General features: G+C 43.3%; 1 protein-coding gene across 2 annotated transcripts in view; it reads left to right on the top strand.

Moving 5' to 3' along the window:
* The window catches only part of CCDC83 (coiled-coil domain containing 83), a 76,778-nt gene extending 54,253 nt beyond the window's left edge, over positions 1 to 22,525 (top strand). The window contains exons 6-11 of one of the 2 annotated variants that reach the window (XM_077484925.1): positions 3,720 to 3,811; positions 6,373 to 6,441; positions 12,216 to 12,337; positions 13,165 to 13,262; positions 14,015 to 14,109; positions 22,293 to 22,525. In XM_077484925.1, the coding sequence (XP_077341051.1) occupies positions 3,720 to 3,811; positions 6,373 to 6,441; positions 12,216 to 12,337; positions 13,165 to 13,262; positions 14,015 to 14,109; positions 22,293 to 22,472 (656 nt within the window). In that variant the 3' untranslated portion in view covers positions 22,473 to 22,525. The remainder of the gene's footprint in view (positions 1 to 3,719; positions 3,812 to 6,372; positions 6,442 to 12,215; positions 12,338 to 13,164; positions 13,263 to 14,014; positions 14,110 to 22,292) is intronic. The other variant, XM_077484926.1, reaches the window with a different exon arrangement.
* Positions 22,526 to 24,424: the final 1,899 nt, after the last annotated feature.

Here is a 24,424-nt window from a genome sequence, read left to right as displayed (position 1 = left end):
GAAGGCAAGCTGGCAGAGGCAGTGTGATCCTTTGGGCAAAGTTCTCCTGGGAAACCTTGGGTCCTGCTATTCACGTAGATGTTACTTCAACACTTACCACCCACCTAAACATTGTTGGTGACCAAGTACATCCCTTCTTGGAAACTGTATTTCTTCATGGCAGTGGCCCCTTTCAGCAGGATAATGCGCCCTGCCTCACTGCAAAAATAATTCAGGAATTGTTTGAGGAACACAACAACGAGTTTGAGATGTTGACTTGACTTCCAAATTCTGAATAGCTCAATCCAATCGAGCATCTGTGGGATGTGCTGGAAAACCAGTCTGATCCATGGAGGCCTCACCGCGCAAATTACAGGACTTATAGGATCTGCTACGGATGGCTTGGTGCCAGATACCTCAGTTTACCTTCAGAGGTCTAGTGGCTTCCATGCCTCGATGGGTCAGAGCTGTTTGGTAGTAAAAAAGGGGAGCTACTCAATATTATGTGAGGGTCATAAAGTTATGACCAATCAGTGTACTTTAAACATCTTTGTTTTTTAAAGTTTTTATTTAACACTTTGAGAGCAGCAATAGATTGTACACGTACCCTCGCTCAAGCTACTCAAACGGCATTGATGCAAGGGTAGCCAATAGTTACTAATCAGATCATTACATTCATCAGAATAGTCAGAGATGTATTCTGGTTGGCAGGGATTTTTCTTCGAGAATTTGTGTATATACTCACACACTTCACTTAACCCATCCTTTGTGAGAGTGGCGTGCACCGCTTAAAGTATGCAGTATACTGTAGGCAGCCCCTGAAGGACACACATTGCTGACCTCCATTCCTTCTAACCAATTTCTGTTCTGATTAAACTTCTGTGTAAATACAAGACAAATAGGGGAGAAATAAGATGGCAATGATGAATAGTGGCCCTAATGGTAGTTTGATCAAGTTTATTCTTAGGGTCTTAGGAATATTCTGCACCCTTGAACCTGGCATTGCTCCCCCTCGCTTTTTGTCGAAATGATCCTAATGAAAAAATATAGCAAATATTTTCTTCACAAAAATAGCAAAACAGATGAGTCTCCCATTCCCTTCCTACCTCCTGCCAGACTCCAGAGCCTCCTCACGTGCCGAAAACGATGTCCCTTCACAGGCGCGCTCAAGCCCCGCCCACTCTGCTCTCTGCTCCTGTTGTATGCGGCTGTGTGTGTCGGGACAGGCTGGACTCGCGGGGCCCAGGAGGCTCAACGTTAAACTTACATTCCTCATCCTCACCGCAGGGGCGGATCCAGATTCTAGTCTCTGGGGGGGCACTGCCAGCAAATACGTTTTTTTGGGGGCAAATTATCTGGGCAATGGCTGATGTTGGTACTTCAATCATCACGGCGCCATGGTTGTTATGGTTTTAGGATGATTGAAACACATTATTTTTATTATTACATTGTTATTTAAAATTAAATAGTTCAACTCACCATAATGCAGAATCAGTGAGAGCCCAGAGCATGTCATTTGCCACCGTCGCCTGCCACCAGATGTGGATTGTCACTTGTCAAACATTGTGGAATGTCACTTTCCACGTCGCCTGTCACCAGATGCAGATTGTCACTTGTCGCACATTGTGGAATGTCACTTGCCACGTCACTTGTCAAGTCACATGCCACACGTTGCGGATTGTCACTTGCCACACATTACGGATTGTCACTTGCCATGTCACCTGCCACACATTACGGATTGTCACTTGCCATACATTACAGATTGTCACTTGCCATGTCACCTGGCACACATTACGGATTGTCACTTGCCATACATTACAGATTGTCACTTGCCATGTCACCTGGCACACATTACGGATTGTCACTTGCCACACATTACAGATTGTCACTTGCCACGTCGCCTGCCACATGATACGGATTGTCATTTGCCACGTCATCTGCCACACATTACGGATTGTCACATCGCCTGCCACATGTTACAGATTGTCACTTGCCACATCGCCTGCCACATATTACGGATTGTCACTTGCCACATCGCCTGCCACATGTTACGGATTGTCACTTAACATTTTGCCTGCCACAAGTTACGGATTGTCACTTGCCACGTCACCTGCCACACATTACGTATTGTCACTTGCCACGTCACCTGCCACATATTATGGATTGTCACTTGCCACACCACCTGCCGCACATTACGGATTGCCACTTGCCATGTTGCCTGCCACACGTTACGGATTGTCACTTGCCACTTCACCTGCCACACATTACAGATTGTCACTTGCCACGTCACACGTTACGGATTGTCACTTGCCACGTCACCTGCCACATGTTACGGATTGTCACTTGCCACACGTTATGGATTGCCACTTGGCACCAATTACGGATTGTCACTTGCCATACGTTATGGATTGTCACTTGCCACATCGCCTGCCACACATTATGGATTGTCACTTGTTGTGCCCCAGAGTCAGGCAGCAGAGATAATGTCATCTCTCTGCTTCCCGCGGCTGCCTGCACAGTGAGGGGAGAACTGCACTGCAGGGATGCAGGGCGGGCGCCGAGCGGTGAGAGATGATGTCATCTTTATGCTTCCCCGCCCGCCAGCTCCCTGATTGCTCACCCATAAGCGACCCAACTGTCTCACCAACTGAGCCGCCTGACAGCCCGCGGAGCCACCCACACTCGCACCCGTGGAGCCACCCACTCTCACCCATGGAGCCGCCCGCTCTCACCCACAGAGCAGCTTGTCCGCACCGGGCCCAACTCGGCTGCGGGCCCCATAGCACCTGTGTGGGTCGCTATGGCAGTAGTTCTGCCACTGCTCACCTACTATGTGTAGAAAACAGTGCTCAGGAGTGCATATTGCACAGGCACAGAGCTCAGCAGTGCATTTCACATGGGTTGCAGGGCTCAGGAGTGCATATCACACAGGGCACAGGACTCAGGAGTGGGTAACACCTAGGCCAGTATACAACAAACCAAATTACCTGGAGGGAATCAAGTAATGTATGCAGGGCCACTGATAAGGGGGTAGCACTGGCCCTCCTCTATGCAGCCCAAGCCCGAGTAGTTCAACAGGGGGGCCCAGGCAGCTTTATGGTGCAGGCAGTTCCCCCTCTTTGCAGTACAGCTGGCTTCTCCTCCTCTCCCTCCTGCAAACTGTCAGCTGTTGCAGAGGGAGTGGTTTCAGGGAATGTCCCCCCTCCTGCTGCTCCAATCACCCCCTCTCCTGTCCAGTATCATCTGCAGCTTTGATACCCCTGTGACCCCCCCATGTTTACTGTGCTTCAGTTTATGAACAGGGAGCCTCTATATAGTGTGATTCATGTTCCTTCACTCTATAGCAGCAGAGGCTGCAGTGAAATGATTGGCGATTTGTGTCCTCTATCACTTTCTCTGTCACAAAAGTGAGAAATCAGGGATCTGTTTAGACCCCTGATTTTTCACCAAAGTCCCTCCATGGCTATTAATAATGAGGAAAAAAAATAAAAAACATAGTAAAAAATTATTTAAAAAACATAATTAAGGACTAATTCATACAGGTACTCTGGCCATAAACATGAGTGGTTTGTTCATGCGGCTGGAGCCATGTTCGGGGTCATAAAACCTGTACCCACGCACCCACCCAGCCTGGGGGGGAACCCCCATGATTTCTAACAGAAACCCATACATTTTAATTTCTTTCTATGTACTTAAAACCCCTTGCAGATTTTGCTGTTTTTCTTCTCTTCTTCATCCAGAACATTTCAGAAGAAGCCTGGAGATGACGAAAGAAAAGATAGACCAGGAGACAGAGAGGAAGATGGGTCTGACAAGAGAGATGGCCACATTGGTATACATGGCATTTCATGGCATTATAATTGTTGAAAAAATATATAGAATATAGTCCCTCGTGCTACCAAGTGAATAATAGCTAACTAACTAAATAAGGTGAAAATGCTGCTAGATCTAAAGAGAACACAATGCACAAAAGGATAAATAAAGAGTGATCAGCGCAATTTCCTAAAGTGATCAAGTCTAAAATTCCAGTAAATGCAATAATATAGTCCAATAAAGTGAAATGTAACAAAATGTCCAAACAAGTGAAAGTAAAGTGGTTCTTCTAAAAAAGTGATTGTGCAATAATAATAATATTTACATCACTCCTGGCTTGTTCAACTTCCCCTGATGAAGTCATGTGTCGTGACGTAACGACCACCAAGAACCACTTTACTTTCACTTGTTTGGACTATATTATTGCATTTACTGGAATTTTAGACTTTATCACTTTAGGAAATTGCGCTGATCACTTCCCTCTTCATTATAGTTGTTGCTTTAGGCACAATCAGAGCCCTGTCCCTAACAGGGCACCAAAGTGACAGAGCTTGCCTACCCCCTCTGGCGTCACACACACATTCCTGTTGGTCAATGTGGCAGATCATCATAGTTGTGGATGATTTGAAATAAGAAGGGGAGGGGAAGCTCCGACACTACCAGGACATGGCCATAGCAAAACTGAATGATAGCTGCAGCAGGTATGTTCATGAAGTTTATACCTGCTTGCAGCTCTTTTATTTCCAAAGTGAGAAAAGTACTTTAATGTAAATCTGTCACCAGCAATTCAAACTGAGCTTATGATAGGAGAAATACATAAGGAGAGGTAACCATCATTAAAAGCCAAATTTTTCAGCGATCGGGAGATCCGCAGATATAGACAGTTGTATGCAAATCTTTTTTCAAATCAAGCCTGGGACTGCCGCTTCCTGTCGCTTGTGCCTCCTTATTGGCCCTTTAATGAGAAGGGTGGCATCAATGAACAATAGGAAATCTGATGGGGAGTAGAATCCATCTTGAGCATTTCTGGGAAATCAGGATGTGCATATGGGAGTATAGAGAACTTTAGTTTGAAACAGGTGACATAAGAAAAAATGGAGGCACTGGACTAAAAATTGGCTGTATCATCAATTTCAGTTATAAATTGATGGTAACTCTAACCAGCTTGACCTCTACCACATGGAAAACACATGTGGGGGGATGATCCCACTGCATGGGAACCATCCAACTTGAGAAGGAACTTGAGAGCCAACTGATCAGCGATGGCAAACCTTGGCACCCCAGATGTTTTGGAACTACATTTCCCATGATGCTCCTACTACACTGCAGAGCAAGGTTCGCCATCACTGCACTATACTATAGTCCGTAGGGTGCACTACTGAGTTGGCCCACGCTTTGCAGCTTTACCAGCTTCAACTCTTTTGGGAAAGCCGTCTACAAAGTTTAGGAGTGTGTCCATGGGAATGTTTGACCATTCTTCCAGAAGCACTGACGTGGACGAGAAAGCCTGGCTTGCAGTCTCTGCTCTAATTCATCCCAAAGGTGTTCTATTGGGTTGAGGTCAGGACTCTGTGCAGGCAAGTCAAGTTCATCCATACCAAACTCGCTCATCCATGACTTTATGGACCTTGCTTTGTGCACTGGTGTGCAGTCATGTTGGAACAGGAAGGGGCCATCCCCAAACTGTTCCCACAAAGTTGGGAGAATGAAAATGTCCAAAATGTCTTGGTATGCTGATGCCTTAAGAGCTCCCTTCACTAGAACTAAGGGGCCAACCCCTGAAATACAACTCCACACCATAATCCCTCCCCCACCAAATTATTTGGACCAGTGCACAAAGCAAGGTCCAAAAAATCATGGATAAGCGAGTTTGGGGTTGAGGAACTTGCCTGGACTGACCTCGACCTGATACAACACCTTTGGGATGAATTACGAGCTGGGTCTTCTCATCCAGCATCAGTGCCTGACCTCACAAATGCGCTTTTGGAAGAATGGTCAAACATTCCCATAGACACACTCCTAAACCTTTTGGACGGCCTTCCCAGAAGAGTTGAAGCTGTTATAGCTGCAAAGGGTGGGCCAACTCAATATTGAACCCTACGGACTAATACTGGGATGCCATTAACTTTCTCATTCCTGTAAAGGCAGGTGTCCCAATACTTTTGGTAATATAGTGTATTTTTTTCTTGCCAGTATAAAGATAACCAGTAAAAATGTAGTAACCAATGCGTTTGCTGGAGTTTCTGTATGGACTGTGGTAAAATGATCCTAAAGTAGAATTCCGGTCAAAACCTAAATACTCTTAAAAATGCTCCCTCCACCCTTCTAATACCCACTCTGACCAACCTTTGCAGGAAAGATCTGTATACTTACCTATTTTCAAGGTTGCTCTGGTCCGGTCATGTGATCCGGCTCCCCTCTGTCACCCGCTACTGGCTGACATAGGAGAGATCACATATACTCTTAGCAGCTTTGACTGCATGAATACATTTCATCCATTAAAGTATCATGTCAGTTATAAAAGTATTGGTCAGAGAACAGAAGAAAAAAGTGAACATTTCATTTTTAATACTTTCCTAGGACGCAGTGAAGCATATTGACCTGGATAGCCAGAAAGAAATCCAAGAGAATGAGTGGATGAAGAAAGAGGTAACTAGGGCCTTGCTATATGAAATGATGTGTTTCCAAAATGGCCTATATAAAGAAATGTTTTTATACTTATCCAAAACGCCCTGTTGCTATGTAGTCTTCGTAATCTGCCACTTCCTGGTCCACGGAGCTCCTTGAGACTTCCTCCCTCGCCTATGCTCATCATTTGCCAGGAGTTTGTGGGCAGTACAGTACTACGGGCACCGTTGAATCGCGCATGTGCGAGATCGAGAGGTGCATGCTGGTTACCCAGCATGCACCTCTCCAAAGATATTCCAGGATGTGATCTCGATTGGGCTTTATATGCCCACATTCATGATGGAAATGGCCACAAATGGAGGAATTAAATATTATAGTAAGGAATTTATATCTTTGAACAATCGATCAAGATCATTGTATACTCTTATTTGAATTTCATTAGCAATAATACTAGGATAAAAAAAAAAACACATTGGAGTTCCCCAAACACGTCTGAAGCCTCCCTTTCCACTGGAAGCCCCCATCACATCAGAAGCCCCCTACTTTTCCTCAGGGTTCCCCCTATACATCAAAGGGTCTGCAGTACATAGTATCATAGTTAGTAAGGTTGCATAAAAACACCAGTCTATCCAGTTCAACCTGAGTGTCTACAATTGTCCCTATCCCTGTACATTGCAGAGTCACATTGGTCCCTACCCATCACATTGGACTCCTAAAAATCAGAGTCCTCCCATCACTAAGTCCTCCCATCACTAAGTCCTCCCATCACGAGTCCCTTCTTCCCATCAGAGCCTTCAAAGCTCCTTCAAAGCCTTTAAAGCTCCAGCAGCATGAGCTGGAGGCATTGCAAGTCCGGGCAGTGATGGACTTTCGTCCTCTCCTGAATGCTAGAGGTGGTCCTGCCTTACCTAGATCAGTGCCATCAGAGATATATTGGTTGTTATGGTGCTGGTGGTCGGCCCTCCTGCACCGTGGCAACGCATAATGCCGATTCAGGGAAAACTGCATCCTATATTTGGGGCACCATGAGGGAGCCCAAACGCTGCCCCAGGTGAAAAATGCTGATATAGTTAATTGGTGCCCAGTCAGTCCATGAGCACATTATCCTCCAACCCCTCTTATAAAATAAGGGGCTCAGTCTCTGATCTTTTAATTATTTTATACGCTTTTTATGAACAGGAAGACATAATGCCAAGCAGTTATCTAATATAAACATACAGTGGGGGAAATAATCCCCTGCAGATTTTGGAGGTTTCTAAGGGTCTATAATTTGTGTCATAGGTGTATTTTAAATGATAGAGACAGAATATCAACCAAAAATCCAGAGAAAAACACATGATACAAATATTATAAATTGAGTTGCAGTACAGTACGTAAAATAAGTATCTGAACCCCAAGCAAAACATGACTTAGTACTTGGTGGAGGAACCCTTGTTGGCAAGCACAGAGGTAAGACGTTTCTTGTAGTTGGTTACCAGGTTTGCACACATCTCAGGAGGGATTTTGGTCCACTCTTATTTACAGATCTTCTCTAAATCCTTAAGGTTTCTTGGCTGATGCTTGGCAACTTGAAGTTTCAGCTCCCTCCATAAATTTTCTATAGGATTAAGGTCTGGAGAATGGCTAGGCCACTCCATGACCTTAATATGCTTGTTCTTGTGCCACTCCTTTGTTGCCTTGGCGTTATGTTTTGGGTCATTGTCAAGCTGGAAGACCCATCTTCAGTGTTCTGGCTGAGCGAAGAAGGTTCTCATTCAAGATTTTACAATACATGGCCTTGTCCATTAACCCCTCAATGAGGCAGAGTTGGTCTGTACCTTTAGCAGAGGAACAGCCCCAAAGCATAATGTTTCCACCTCCGTGCTTGACTGTAGGGATGGTATTCTAAAGCCGCGTACACACGGGCGGATTGTATGGCCTACTTAGTCCGTCATACAATCCGACGAACAGTCCGTCATACTTTCGAATGAATGGACTTGACCACACACGGATGCACAAACAGTCCGTTGAAAGCTTGCGCGATGACGTGTACAGCACGTACGACGGGACTAGAAATAGGAAGTCCAATACACAGCAAAGCACCCTTCCGCCGTGTAAATCCTTTCTGAGCATGCGCCATTCTTAGTCCGTCCAACTAGCCTACTGACGAGCGGATTGTCCGCTGAAACCAAAGTATGACGGACAGTATTACGGAAATTCCGAAATACTTAGTACGCCAGACTGCACGCTGAAAAAGTCCGCTGAAGCCCACACACGAGCGGACTGTCCGCTGAAATGTGTTTCGGCGGACTAAGTAGGCCATACAATCCGCCCGTGTGTACGTGGCTTTAGGCTCATGGTCAACATTTTTCTTCCCCCAAAACGTAGCTAGTGGAGTTAATGCCAAAGAGCTGAATTTTGGTCTCATCTGACCACAGCACTGTCTCCCAATCCTTCTCCGAATCATTTAATTTTTCATTGGCAAACATCAGACAGGCCTGTACATGTGACTTCTTGAGGAGGGAGGTCTTGCGGGCACTGCAGGATTTTAATCCATGGCGGTCTATGGTGTTACCAATGGTTTGTTTGGTGACCCAATTGCCTTAAAATCATTTACAAGCTCTTCCTGTGTAGTTCTGGGCTGATCCCTCACTTTTCTCATGATCATCCTCACCCCATGAGGTGAAATCTTGCATAGTGTTCCAGGCCGAGGGCAATTAATGGTTATTTTGTGTTTCTTCCATTTGCGGATCATCTTTCCAACAGTTGTCTCCTTATCAAGCTTCTTGTTGATTATCTTGGAGCCCATGCCAGCCTTGTGCAGGTCTACAGTCTTGTCCCTGACATCCTTTGACAGCTTCTTGGTCTTGCCCATGATGGTAAGGATTGAATGGAAGAAAGAGATTCTGTGGGCAGGTGTCATTTATACACATAACGAGTTGTCGTTAGGAGCACCTTCTTAAATTGACAGGACTAATCTATGTACTACATGAACACCTACTGTAGCCAGTCTGACTGGTAACCAGTCTGTGGGAGCCAGAATTTTTGTTTTGTTGGTTGGTAGGGGATCAAATACTTATTTTACTCACTGAACTGCAATTGAATTCATAATATTTCTATCATGTTTTTTTTTTCTGGATTTTTGGATGATATTCTATCCCTATCACTTAAAATACACCTATAATAAAAGTTATAGACCCTTCATTTCTTTGTAAGTGAGCAAACGCACAAAATCTGCAGGAGATCAAATAATTATTTTCCCAATATATATATATATATATATATATATATATATATATATATATATATATATATATATATATATATATATATATATATATATATATATATATATATATAGACCAGGGATATATTTGATAACCTCAGCACCACTTCCCTATGAGCAAAAAAAATAAACAGGGATACATGGGGACTTTAATGGTACTAATCCTATAACCCTCAGAAAAATACACACAAATACAGGTATTCTTAAGCCCAGGTTTACACTGAGCTGTGGGAATGAAGCCGTGCGAGTCCAGCTGAACTCGCACGATTTGACTCTGACTCTCTATTTCAGTCTCGATTTCAGCCACAATTTCAGAGACATTTGTGCGGGTTTCTGCACAGATGTCAATGTAAACCGCAACCCGAAATTGCAAAAAGTAGTACAGAAACTAGTTTTTGAAATCGGTGCGGCGCCACAAATGCAGCATTGCACCGATTAGGATGGTGCCATTGCCGGCAATTGCCACCGATATGACATGAGATTTGACATGTCAAATCGTACCAATGTGAACCAGGGCTAAAACATATATTAAAATATTAGTTTAAAAAAAAAGGACAATTAGTCCACATAAAAACATATCCAATGAAAAGCTTGTAACACCACATATAAAGCCACATGCTGCTCTACATTATGGGAAGTATCCATTAAATTGACTCAACGCTGGTATCTTACTCCTGAAAAAATATCTAAATTCAACGGCACATTTGACGACAAATGTTGGAGATTATGCGGCAAAAAAGGTGATATGTTACATACATTTTGGACATGCCCTAAACTTGGGAAGTATTGGGAAGAAATCTTTCAAGTTATGTCTGAAATTACCAAAACAGTCATTCCTCCAAATCCCTCACTGGCTCTATTATCCATTAATCTTGATCGATATCCTATCCAGTTTAGAAATGTGTTTACACATATTTTGCTGTCAGCCAGGATCAGTATAACGAGGAACTGGAAAAATCCTGATCCTCCTTTCATAAAAGAAGTGATAGAATCAACTCAAACTCGTTACATTTATGAATTCTAGCTCTTCGGCCTCACAAAAAAGAACATACTCATAAAATATGGCAGCCATGGTTAAAATGGGCTAGTCCCCAAAACATTGTACGAGTTCTTTGTTCCTAGATAACTGGAATTAAAAAATTACTTACCCCGCTCTAATATTTTAATCTTTGTTTTGTATCTATTAAATGACAGGTTACTATTACTGTCCCGAACACAGTTTAGCACCCATAGGGGTGTTCGGGAATATATTTAGGTTCATCATCTTTGAATTACTTGAATTGGCAGTATATAAATATATGAAGATAATATTTATATTGCTTTTGTGTATTGTCTCCACAATGGATGTATTAATAACCTCCCGATTGTTATCTTTATTATCCCGATTATAATTGAGATAATTAATATGGTTTTCTTTATATTATATTTTTTATTATTTTTGGATACTATTATCTATGTATCTAAATACTGTAACTGATCTGTTATTTAGTCATAATTTCTGTCATTTGTCTTGATAAAAATTTAAACTTTAATAAAAACTATTGATTAAAAAACATATCCAATGGATATGGAAGTGTTCATAACACCAGCTACCCCATACACCTTCCCATATACATATTTAGTCATAAACACAATTTTTACAGAGTCAATAAAAAAAGTGACCACTAGCAAAAAAAATAAAAAAAATAAAAAATAGTGGAAGGTGTAATATCCAAATGGATGGATCCATGGATATTACCCCTTCCACTATCACTTTTTTTTGCCAGTAGTCACTTTGTTGCTTGACTCTGTAACATTTATATTTATGACTAAATATGTATATGGGAAGGTGAATGGGGTAGTTGATGTTATAAACACATCCATATCCATTTGATATGTTTTTATATGGTCTAAATGTCTGTTATTTTTACTTAAATAAAAAGATGTTTTCCTGGAGTTCAGCATTAAAGTGATTGTAAAGGCTAATCATTTATTTTTATTTTTTTAAATAACAACAAAAATTTTATACTTCCCTCCTCTGTGCAGTGGTTTTGCACAGAGCAGCCCGGATCCTCCTCTTCTCGGGTCCCTCTTTGTTGCTGCTAGTCCCTCCCTCCTTAGCCAGTAGCTTGCTACAGGGGTCACCCAAGCTGAGTCAGAGCTCCGTGTATCCATTCAGACACAGAGCTCGACCTGGCCCCGGCCATTCTCTCCCCTGATTGGCTGACTGACGTTGATTGACAGCCACCGGATACAATAGCGCCGCTGATCTGTCTCAGCCAATCAGGAGTGTACTGGTTGGCTGAGGGGATCGTGGACATCGCTGGAGAGAGAAGGAGCTCAGGTAGGTAATTGGGGGTTGCTGGAGAGACTTCTACACACAGAAGGTTTTTTTTTATCTTAATTCATAGAATGCATAAAGATAAAAAACCTTCTGCCTTTACAACTCCTTTAAGGCATGAGGGGGATCTTCAGTTATCAAACATGTTCTCCTTAAAAGGTTTTCCATTTAGGGCTTTGCGTCTTAAATGTTATTTCTCATCCTCTCCAGGTTGCAATTTACAGTAAAGACATTCAGGATCTGGAAAAGACTGTTTATAAGACCGAGCAAGAAAATTTGCAATTAATAAGTCATCTTTTCAATTGCCGGCTTCAGGATCTAAAAATATCCAGGTACACTCTTAAGTGCACATGCGGGGTAATAAATATTCTTTGAGCTTTGAATGCTGGAAGGATTAACCCCTTAGAGGAATGTGTGATTCCCAGCACAGAGAAGCTTCTGGATCACACAACTGACAATGTCGGGGGGGGGGGGGGGGGGGCTCAAACTTGTTCGGGGGCAATTAAAATTAGCTATTTGATTGCATTGAGTGTAATGATCTGAAAGGGTCCCCATCTCTGAGCCAACTGTTGACAGCAGGGTGGAGGTTGGATGGCCCCTTTCACTTGAATGGGTACTGCTGATGGAACACAACCTGTGGTTTAATTTTTGCAAAGCCACATAGTGTGGCTGGACAGTTGGGAAGGAGGGTGGGGGGCCCTTTTTTACAGGTCCCCAGTTGCCCGTGTAAACCTGGCATTAGGGAAAATGGATGTGTATATTTGCAAATATGTTATTTTATGTATGTACAGTATATGTGTGAGAATATGTATGCGTGCGTGCGTGCGTGCGTGCGTGCGTGTGTGTGCGTGTGTGTGTATAGATAGATATAGGCAATTGTGCCATTGTATATCTAGTAGAGCTGTTCCTGTGATCTCATCAGTTACCATTTTGCTTCTCTCTTTTAAATGAGCCTTTATATGAGATGAGGTTCATTCATCTGTCTTGTTGCCTTTTGCACTGTATATAGGTCCAGAGCACCCAGACCTGTGTAGAATAAGGAAATCCTTTGAAATTAAAAATGAAAAGTTTTAATAATCCAGATGGAATTTTTCTAAATAAAAATTGGCTGGGGAACCCAGAACACAGTTTCTTTTACCTGCTTCCCCATCTCTTTCAGGAATGTCTTCCTAACGCAGGTGGTTGGACTGGACCCACCAGAAGATATAGAGCATAGTTTGGTCAAACAGGATCTGGACATAACCTCTGATGATAAAGGTTTGTCATAGATGTAACGTAAATAGTCAATAAAGTGCATGTAAACTCCTATAATGATCTTCTGTATTTTTGCCCCCCTTTTGGTCTGTTAAATATACCATTGAGAGTATTATATCTGTTTAAGTGCAAAAAAAAAAAAAAAACTTGATCTTGTAAGAAATTCAGAGCTGTCCTGTGTTGTTCTCAAGACATTCTAGCAGTTCTTATCTTGAACTACAGAACAAGTAGTCCCTATACTGTGGAGATTCAGCAGTTTCAATTCGAGCAGTATATGGCCAGTTTAAAGCTGGCCATATACTGCTTGAAGGTTGGCTGATTCCATTTGGTGCTACAAGTAAAAACACATTTTTTGTCTGTTTAACATGTTTTAAAAGAGAGACTATGTGGGTCCATACATCAAAACTGATGTCTATAATCCTATCTTAACAAACGAGAAGTAGTAGAGAGGATGAAGGGTCAACGGCATTCTCAGAAGGGATCTGCAGTGGAAGTCCATATTTCTCTTAGGAAAGGCTACTTTTGTGTATCATGAGATGATGAATACAGAGAGAAATCACCAACTTCTCTACAGCCATTGGCTCTTTATTGGTGGACTGTTTTGTGTGTAGAATGGGTGTTATTATGTTGCTTCCAAGGGAAAATTAAAAATTTTTGTATTCACTATATCATAGCCACACATGGGGCTGGAAAAAAAGAAGAGAGCATGATAGGGCCGAACATGGATATGTGTATCACTAATCTTCTGCTTTTAGGTGAAGACAGGGAGCTCGCCACCTCTGAGGGTAGAGATTCCCAGATCTTTCTTGATCTGAAACACTTACTGCATGAAGATGAAAAGGATTTCAAAGTAAGTGGAGCCCCCGTAAAACTGTACTATGCACATTAGCAGTGTATGTGTGATGTCAGCATCCATAAAAAAAACTTTTTACCATAAAAAAAAAAAAAAAACTTACTGAAAACTTAATGTGTCACTGAAGTACTATTGGTGAACATTGCTTGTGCCCAAGAGGTTAGCAAAATCACAGATAAAAAAAAATGTTTTTTTTAATTATTTTATATATACTGTACATAAAGAAAAGCCCTTTCGTACGGGCAGACCATCCACTGTCCTCTATGGAGCGGCGGATGTCAACGGACATATGTCCATTGACACTCACTGACATCTGATCCTATCCGCCAAAAACAGAGGGACGGGGAATCCGTTCCCCATCTGTCTGGAGGTTCGGAACAGATGACAGTCAGATGTAAACAGACTGGTGGTCAGTTTAAATCTGCCTGCCCATAGAGGAAAGTGGGCTGTAGATCAGTAGATCATACACAGACTTGTCATCCGCCTGCCTCAGAAAGATCCCCTGCTGAGCAGGTGGATCCGCTGGCAGAGTTTGCCAGTGTGAAAGAGCCCTAACGCCACGTACACACGGTCAGACTTTCTGGCAGAAAAGGTCCGAAGGAATCATTCCATCGAACATTCCGATCGTGTGTGACTTTTTTTTTTTTTCGAAAATTCTGACAGACCTAGAAATAGAACATGTTTTAAATCTTTCCAAAGGAATCAATTCCTATCGGGAAAACCGTTCGTCTGTATGCTATTCCGACGGACCAAAAACGACGCAAGGGAAGCTAGCATAATATAACTGGGTACTGACATTTATAGGTAAAGTTGATCCGGGGAAAATCCGGTTGCCTCTCAGGGGATCAGGAAGGAATTTTTTCCCCTGCTTTAGCAAATTGGATCATGCTCTGCTGGGGTTTTTTGCCTTCCTCTGGATCAACTGTGGGTATAGAATTGGGTATATGGGATTGTATGATATTATTTTTTCTTTTTTTGTGGTTGAACTAGGTGGACTTGTGTCTTTTTTCAACCTGACTAACTATTGAACTTTTCTAGTCCCATCTTACGTGTTGTATGTCACTGCGTTCTAAACGATCAGACTTTGGTGTGATCGCGTGAAGTCAGTTTCAGCGGAATTCGGTCAGAAAAACCGTCAGAGTTTATTCTGATGGAAAAACTGGTTGTGTGTACGCAGCATAAGAATTCAGTTTATAGGAAACTTGCCCTGAGAGAAATAATATGATTTTTGTACTCGCTGCAAAATCCTTTTCTTAGTCCATTAAGGAACACAAGGAGTCCTAAACCTTTGAGTTATACTACAACCTACAGGAAGATTGGACACTGTCAAGCAAAATACCTGTAGGCTAGCCCAAAATATAACCCCTCCTACCACAGTATACCTCAGTTTTTTAGCAAAGCAGTACCAAGAGATTCCTGGAACACCTCTGGAAGCAAATACCACTCTCCTGGGTCCAGACGCTGCTGGCTGAGAAAATCTGCCTGTCAGTTGTCAACATCAGTAATGTAAAGGGCTGAAAATGTTGGAATATTAAGTTCTTCCCAGGACAGGATGTGCTCTATCTCTTGCTACAGTGAAACTTCTTGTTCCTCCCTGAGGATTGGTGGATGCCATTGCCATTGCATGGTCTGATTGGATCCAGATTGGCTGGCCTTCTTATTAGTTGGTCCAGTGCTGTATCGACAGCCATATTGCCTGAAACTCAAAGTTGTTGATCAGAAGGCGAGATTCCACTAACAACCCACAAGATGCCCAGGATTACCCAGTAGCAAATAGGCTGGCTTCTGTCATCGGGATCTTCCAGAACACAAGAAGTTACTTCCCTGACTACAGAAAATCTGAACACTGGATTTAGGAGCCACAAAGACACTTTTACATCTAGACTGCATTGGATTTTTTACTTACCGTAAATTCCATTTCTTGAAGTCAATTGGGGGACACAGGAATTCAGATACAGTTAGGGTTGTTGTCTACAGGAGGATTGGACACTGCCAAACAGAAATAAAAACCTAAATCAGTCGCAGTATAACCCCTCCTCTAGCCAGCATGCCTCAGTTTTGTGGTAAAGACGTACCAAAGACATCAGCAAGAACACAGAGGGATGGGACCTGTGTCCTTCAATGGACCCCAAGAAATGGATTTTACGGTAAATACAAAAATCCCATTTTCTGTCTCATCTATTGAGGGACACAGGAATTCAGATATAGCTGGTTAGCAGTTCAACTAAGGGTGAAGAAAATAGCAAAAAAACTACAATCGGGCTTCACAAAAAAAGACCAGCCCGGAAGCTTCAGAGATGTGGACAGGCTGTCCACATCTCCGGAGCTGCCAGGATGAGCACCCAAATCTGAATAGAAATGGAGCCCCCTGCTTGACAGACAAACCTGTCAGCATGACTACAGGGGAGAGCATGGAAGATAAACCTGATGCTTCACACCAAGATTTGGCTTGTCAACTCACTGCCAGAGGTGAAGAATCCACATGCAAGGGAAAAATTACAAATATCTCCTGAGGCATTACCGATTGCGGTTTTCAGCACAGGGCAAAAGAGATGATGTCCTATGAAGACCGTCCTTGTCAGATGCTTTTTTTGGATATGTCATCAGCATGCCAGTAGTGCAACCATAGCGCTTTGTGCATATGCTTGGACATAACATCCATACGGGATAGAAGTTTAGAAGCTTGTAACAAGCCATCTCAACTGAAGCATAAGGCTCAAGACATTTGCTCCAACCTTTCTCTGAAAAGGGGTTTATCCCAGTTGAGGAGAGATCCCTTTGGAGGTAACGGAACCACTAACACATTCTGGCAGATTAGGGTCACTGTCAACTAGCAATGAGGTTTGGGTTCACCACTTCCATGGGTTTGAGGCAATTCCTGCGGCGATCTCCAGTTTACTGGTCACAGGGTTCCATTTTTTTTAACCACTTGCTTACAGGGCACTTAAACACCTTCCTGCCCAGACCAATTTTCAGCTTTCGGTGCTCTCACACTTTGAATGACAATTACTCAGTCATGCAACACTGTACCCAAATGAATTTTTTGTCCTTTTTTTCCCACAAATAGAGCTTTCTTTTGGTGGTATTTTATCACCTCTGGGGTTTTTATTTTTTGCGCTATAAATGAAAAAAAAACGCATATTTCTTTGTTTCTGTGACAGAATTATGCAAATTATTAATTTTTCTTCATAAATTTTGGCCACAATTTATACTGCTACATATCTTTGGTAAAAATAACCCAAATTAGTGGATATTATTTGGTCTTTGTGAAAGTTAGAGAGTCTACAAGGTGTGGTGCGAATCGCACAAAATTGATCACATCTGATGTACTGGTGGACTATCTCGCTTCTTGTGACCCGAACAAGTCAGGAAAGTACAAATACCCCCCAAATGACCCCTTTTTGGAAAGTAGACATTCCAAGGTATTTAGTAAGAGGTATAGTGAGCTTTTTGATGTTGTCATTTTTTTCCCACAATTCTTTGCAAAATTAAGATTTTTCTTTTTTTTTTTTTTTTCTCCACAAAATTGTCATTGTAATAGGTTATTTCTCTCACGTGGCATGTGTATACCACAAATGACACCCCCCAAAAAATTCTGCTACTACTCCTGAGTATTACAATACCACATGTGTGGGACTTTTTCACAGCCTGGCCACATAGAGAGGCCCAACATGCAGGTAGCGCCATCATGTGTTCTAGGAACATAAATTACACATCTAACTTGTTGACTATTTATTACACTTTTGAAGCACCAGGACAATGACACGTGACACTGATGACAGATGGCACTGATACGTGGCAATGATGGCACTTATACGTGGCACTGATGACAGGTGGCACTGACAGATGGCACTAATATGTGGCACTGATGACAGATGGCACTAATATGTGGCACTGATGACAGGTGGCACTTATACGTGGCACTGATGACAGATGGCACTAATACGTGGCACTAATATGTGCCACCGATGACAGATGGCACTAATACATGGCACCGATGACGCGTGACACTGATGACAGATGGCACTGATAAGTGGCATTGATGACACGTGACACTGACAACAGATGGCACGTGACACTGACGACAAATGGCACTGATACGTGGCACTGATGACAAATGGCACTGATACGTGGCACTGATGACGGATGGCACTATGTGGCACTGACGACACGTGGCACTGACGACACGTGGCACTGGGGGCAGGTGGCACTGGGGGCAGGGGGCAGGTAGCACTGGGGGCAGGTAGCACTGGGGTGGATGGCACTGGGGGCAGGTAGCACTGGGGTGGATGGCACTGGGGGCAGGTAGCACTGGGGTGGATGGCACTGGGGTGGATGGCACTGGGGCGGATGGCACTGGGGCAGATGGCATTGGGGCAGATGGCACTGGGGCAGATGGCACTGGGGCAGATGGCATTGGGGCAGATGGCATTGGGGCAGATGGCATTGGGGCGGATGGCACTGCTGGGGGCGGATGGCACTTTATTTTATTTTTTTTACTTTTTTTTTTTCCCCCCACAGGCAGAACGGCTGCCGCTGCAGCCGTTCATCTCTCCCCTCTCCCCTCCTCGCACAGACAGTGCGAGGAAGGAGAGCGGCGCCGAGAGATGATCTCATATGTTTACATATGAGATCATCTCCCATTGGACACGCCGATCACGCTGTAAACGGCCGCTGTGATTGGCCGTTTACAGCGATCTGTGTTTGCCTGTCCCCGGGGGACACGGCGAACACAGAGCTTCCGCGATGCGCGCCCGCGGGGGCGCGCATTGTAGAAGTAAACATCGGGCCGTCCAGGGACGACCGCCCGGACGAATGCGCCTGCTCTACGGCCGTCATTCGGCCATAGGGCGGGCGCGAGGAGGTTAAGCCATAATGTACTGCATGGCCCTTGAACTGGTTAAGGCTGGATTCACACCTATGCAGTTTTAGTGCTTTTTGCATTTTGCAGATGTGCACTACAGAAACATGTTCCATAGGAAACCATGTTAAATGGACTGTAGTGCAAATCTGCAAAATGCAAAAAGCTCTAAAACTGCATAGATAGCCTTAGAAGAGCCAACAAGGGGGCTTTTGGATAAGCCAGCCCTCTCACTATAAAGAGGGAGGCACAGGGAAGTCATAGTGTCAGGGAAGTGGACAGTGTTGTAGGGAAAGCATAGGGAGAAAATAAGAGCTTAGAGTGAGTCAGGAAATTGTACTTTCATTTTGATTGCTAGCTTTTTTGGAAAGCTGTCACTTTTAGCTGCTATCCCATCCATAGCAAACTTTTTTTTGTTTGTTTGCCGCAAGGCTTCCTATTGCTTTTTATTTTATGCAGATTTTTTTTGTTTGCACTAATTAATACTTCCACCTTAAAAACAGTAGGCTTTGGTTTCAGTGTGGAGTTTTGGGGTTTTCATTTTATTATTTTATTTTCTGGCTAACCATTTGTTCTTAGAGCTGATTTTTTATTTATTCACAGCGCACACCTAAACAACCCAGCATTATATCAGTCACGTTCAACACGCTCTCCTTTCCCCACAGTGCTAAAATGGAAACTGAAGTTTCGTTGGCAGGCTTCACCCCTTTAGGTAACATCAGCCATCAGGAAAAGGTTCTGGGGAAACAACAAATCTGCTTCACCAGCCTGATCTATAGGACTACTCCTTGCCTAATACATAAATGGGCAGGATATCGTCCTGTAGTTCAGATCGAAGGAGGTTGGTTTGGAAAACGTGCTCCTGATGACTAACATTACCTAAAGGGGCGAAGACTTCTGACAAACTTCTGCTTAGCATTCCCAAACTGTCTCAGTGGGGTTGATTTACTAAAACTGGTGCACTCAGAATCTGGTACAGCTGTATATGGTAGCCAATCAGCTTTTAACTTCAGCTTGTTCAGCTTTGACAATAAAAACTGGAAGGTGATTGGCTTCTATGCCGAGCTGCACCTAGATTGTGTACTCTCCAGTTCTAGTAAATCAATCGCAGTGTCTTTTCCTCCTGGCAGTATTCTCCTTCCACTGCTAGTGGTCAGGGTAGGAGGCATCGGTGTGAAGGGACAGTCTTCTCTAGTCTAGGCGTATTTGGCTTCTTTGTCCACAATGCTTTTTACTTTTGGGAGTACATTTTAATTACTATATTATGGACTCTGCAGTGTTCCATCTATATTGTTTTCCAGGCTGTGATGTCATCCTCCAATCACAATTTATAGAAAGCCTTTTTATTCATTGATACAAATACAAGGCTTCCAGTGAATGGCTAAGCAGCGCTTAGCGCAACACGGCTTTATTTTGACAGCAGATGGGAAGACCTTGCACCACTGCTACACCACAGCGCTGAAAGGGGCCACATCAATTCATATAGGAAGTTAATCTGGGCCAGCTTGGCCAAAACTAACTTTAGAAAGTAAAAGTAAACCTGGAGTTAGGCTTTAAGGCATTACCCAAGCATACAATATAAGCCTCAAGGTCCTACGAACCACGTGTACCCTAGGTTAAATGTGCAACTCCATGCTGAAACTAAAATGCCTGCATCTATAGACACCAACATTCTAAAGGCCCGTACACACGATCAGACTTTTTGACAACAAACATGCAAATTCGTTGTTTTGGAGCAACATCCGACCGTGTGTACGCTCCATCGGACAAACTTTTTCAGTTTTCATCCGACTTTTGTTGGCTGTGCGAACGGACAAACTTTTTGACAGCATAAGTCCGATGGAGCAAAGTCCGATGGTGTGTACACAAAGCCATCGGACTTTTGTACAAAGTACAAACACGCATGCTCAGAACTAATGCAAAAGATCAGACAACAATACAGAAGTTGACCAAAGGTGGCGCTGGAGTAATTGAACGTCCTCTTTTGAAGTGTCGTCAGTACATTGAAACGTCACTAAGTTCGTGTTTGTTGCCTAAAAAGTCTGATCGTATGCAATACGGGAAACAGACGTATGAGTTCTGCCAGAACTGCTGCAGAGGTTGAAAAGGGGGGGGGGGGGGTGTCAGCGCTCAGACCGCACGCTGCATTAAATGTGTGCGGCAGCAACCAGGTGAGGCGTAAAAAACGTGTCTCATCTACAGTCAAGCATACAGTCATGGTCTGGGGCTGCATGAGTGCTGCAGACACTGGAGAGCTACAGTTCATTGAGGGAACCATGAATTACAACATGTACTGTGACATACTGAAGCAGACCATGATCCCCATCTCTCTGGAGACTGGGCAGCAGGGCAGTATTCCAGCATAACTACTCCAAATACACTTCCAAGACGACCACTGCTATGCCAAAGAAGCTGAGGGTAAAGGTGATGGACTGGCCAAGCAGGTCTCCAGACCTAAACCCTATTGAGCATCTGTGGGGTGTCCTCAAATGGAAGGTGGAGGAGCACAAGGTCTCCAACATCCACCAGCTCCATGATGTCATCATGAAGGAGTGGAAGAGGACTCCAATGGCAACCTGTGAAGCTCTGGTGAACTCCATGCCCAAGAGGGTTAAGGCAGTGCTGGAAAATAATGGTGGCCACACAAAATATTGACACTTTGGGCCCAATTTGGACATTTTCATTTAGGGGTGTTGCCAGCGGTTTATTAATGGCTGTGTGTTGAGTTATTTTGAGGGAGCCAGCAAATGTACACTGTTATACAAGCTGTACACTCACTACCACTACACTTGTCTGTTTAGAAAGCTTGGAGACCAATGTTATAAACTAAGGGCCAGTTTATTGTCCTTTAGACTTTGGGGGGATGCTGGACTGAGGCCAGTGGGCGTAGAAAGGTTACTTGCATCAGTGGTAATGGAGGGGGGGGGGGGGGGGATAGAGTCCCATCGTTGACATCATCGGGAGCAAGAGTGCCACATCATTGGTGTCAGTTGGCAGCATAATGTCCATCAGTGGGCCGGATAAAGGCAAAAGGCCACATCCGACCCTTCAGGCCTCCGTTTGTGGAGCATGAATTTAAACAAAAATAGCAGGGCTTAAACACACAGTAAACCAAATGCAATTTTTATATGTTCTTCAAAAATGATTAAGGTGGACAACCAAAGCCTTATAGTCAGGTTACCAGGTGTATACTGCTAAATTTAGCCCAGGCATTTAGGCTTTAATAACCACTAAGAAATGTTGCTTTTTTTTTTTTTTTACTACTAGAACTGCTTTGGGGAAGCTCTAAAAACACCCATTTATTTTTATTTTTTTGCAGGAATACTTACATCTGGGCCCAGTGGAGATAAAATTGTTAAGCATCGAAGGACAAGCTGTGCCACTACACAAGGAGAGGGCAGAGGCCAAAAATTCTGATCAGAACGAAGGACTGTCCCCTCAGAATAAACTGAAATGGCCAGTTACACCAAGGATGATAAAATCAGCTTTTCCATCTTAATAAAATGTTACTCAACGAGTTACTGTATGTAGAATAAATGTGCATTTCATTCAGGCTGCATCTTTATGATCTTTGGGACAATGGCAGGAAAGTCTATTATGTCTCTGTACCTCCATTGAGAGTCATAGACAGCTATAGACAGTGGCCCACTGACTGGAGAACGGTTTCCTGAGATGGGCAATCTGCCCTGATTTACATGAAAGCTGGCCTGCAGCTTAATTAAAAGGAAAATGTCTGTGCCCCAATGAAAAGTCTCCTTTTTGTTGGGCGGGAAAGAGGGTAGCTCAGGATTTTTCACCATCAATCCCCATAGCATAACAACCATTTAACCACTTGCTTACTGGGCACTTAAACCCCCCTCCTGCCCAGACCAAATTTTCAGCGCCGACGCACTTTGAATGACAATTGGGCGGTCATACAACACTGTGCCCAAGTTAAATTTTTAGCACCCCCCCCCCCCCCCCACACACACACAAATATAGCTTTCTTTTGATGGTAATTAATCACTACTGGGATTTTTATTTTTGCTAATAAAAAAAATGGAAAATTTTGAAAAAAATAAATCATGTTTCATAGTTTGTTATAACATTTTGCAAACAGGTAATTTTTCTCCTTCATTGATATGCACAGATCGGTACAGTTAAGGCGGTACTGATGGGTGGCATGGATGGGCATTGATCAGTGTTGCACATCAGTGCCACCTTTGTTGAGGCACTGACAGGTGGCACAGGTGGGCATTAAGGATCTGCAGCAGCTAGCCGTGATCAGGACTGATGTCCCGATCATGGGTGCCATTGATCGGCTTTTTTTTCTCCTCATGCTGTCAGCACGAGGAGAAAAAAAAATGTCCGATTACCAGCTCTGTTTACATCACGTGATAAGCCGTCATTGGCTGACCGCTGATCACGTGGTAAGGGGTCGGGATCGACCCCTTACTCCGATCTGTGATCCAGCGAGTCTCCGACTCGCTGATCACAGGACGCGCAGGCCGCTCAGGCACAGGACGACATCAATAGACGTAGTCCCGGCAAAGCAGGTCTGCGCTGTAGCCATCATTTGGCTAAAGCGCGGATTCGTAGAGGTTAAAGTGTATTAATACCTTGGCTGGAGGGGGGAGCTATCCTTCAAGTGAACTCATAATAGATTACAAACTTTGAATTAGCCAGACTTTGTAGCTAGGCTCCTCACACTACATCAGGGTCCCTCAACCTGGGTTGCTCCAAAAGTTGCTAGGGGTTCCTTGAGCAATAAGAAATTTCTGCTCTTTAGAAAATTTGCCACCGATACCATTGATCTTTTTATCTACAGTATTTGTAAGGAGGGAATTCTTCCCAAAGACCCATGTGCAAGGCGCATTCTTCCCACTGATCATCACACTAATGTATGAGTTCTAGATATAGTGAAGTTTAGCAGGGGTTCCCTGAGAATGGATTTTTTTTTTCCAAGGGTTCCTCTGCATTGAAAAGGTTGAGAAGGCTGCAGCACATCTATACAATCCAGTGTGTCCTTGGCCAAGTCTATTACCTGTAATTGGCAATCTTCAATACCGTTCCTTGCCTTCTTCAACTATTTCAAGCACTCATCACTTCTATGTTTACTAACTCAGCATTTAGATACTAATTATTTAGGAGATAAATGGACATTTACTTGTTATATTAGCTAGTGGGTGGACCAACCTAGTTATACTCCCATAAATCTAGTATAGTGCTGTAGACCTAATTGAAAAAGTGCATAGATACATTTTTATTTTTTTTTAACATTTGCCTTAGCCATCTTTATTTTCCGCCAGGGAGATATATTTTATGTTGGACACTTTGTGTGGCTGTGAGAGGAATATATTTATGTGATGACCCTCCTAGCCTACATACACAAACGTGCTACATTATATACACTATATTGGCAAAAGTATTGGGATGCCTGCCTTTACACACACATGAACTTTAATGGCATCT

Source organism: Lithobates pipiens, unplaced genomic scaffold (genome assembly GCF_037356315.1).
Source record: "Lithobates pipiens isolate NorthernLeopardFrog02 unplaced genomic scaffold, aLitPip1_a1.2 Scaffold_169, whole genome shotgun sequence".
Lineage (NCBI taxonomy): Eukaryota > Metazoa > Chordata > Amphibia > Anura > Ranidae > Lithobates > Lithobates pipiens.
Note: the sequence above shows the minus strand (reverse complement) of the source record. Positions and strands in the feature narration are given on the sequence as shown.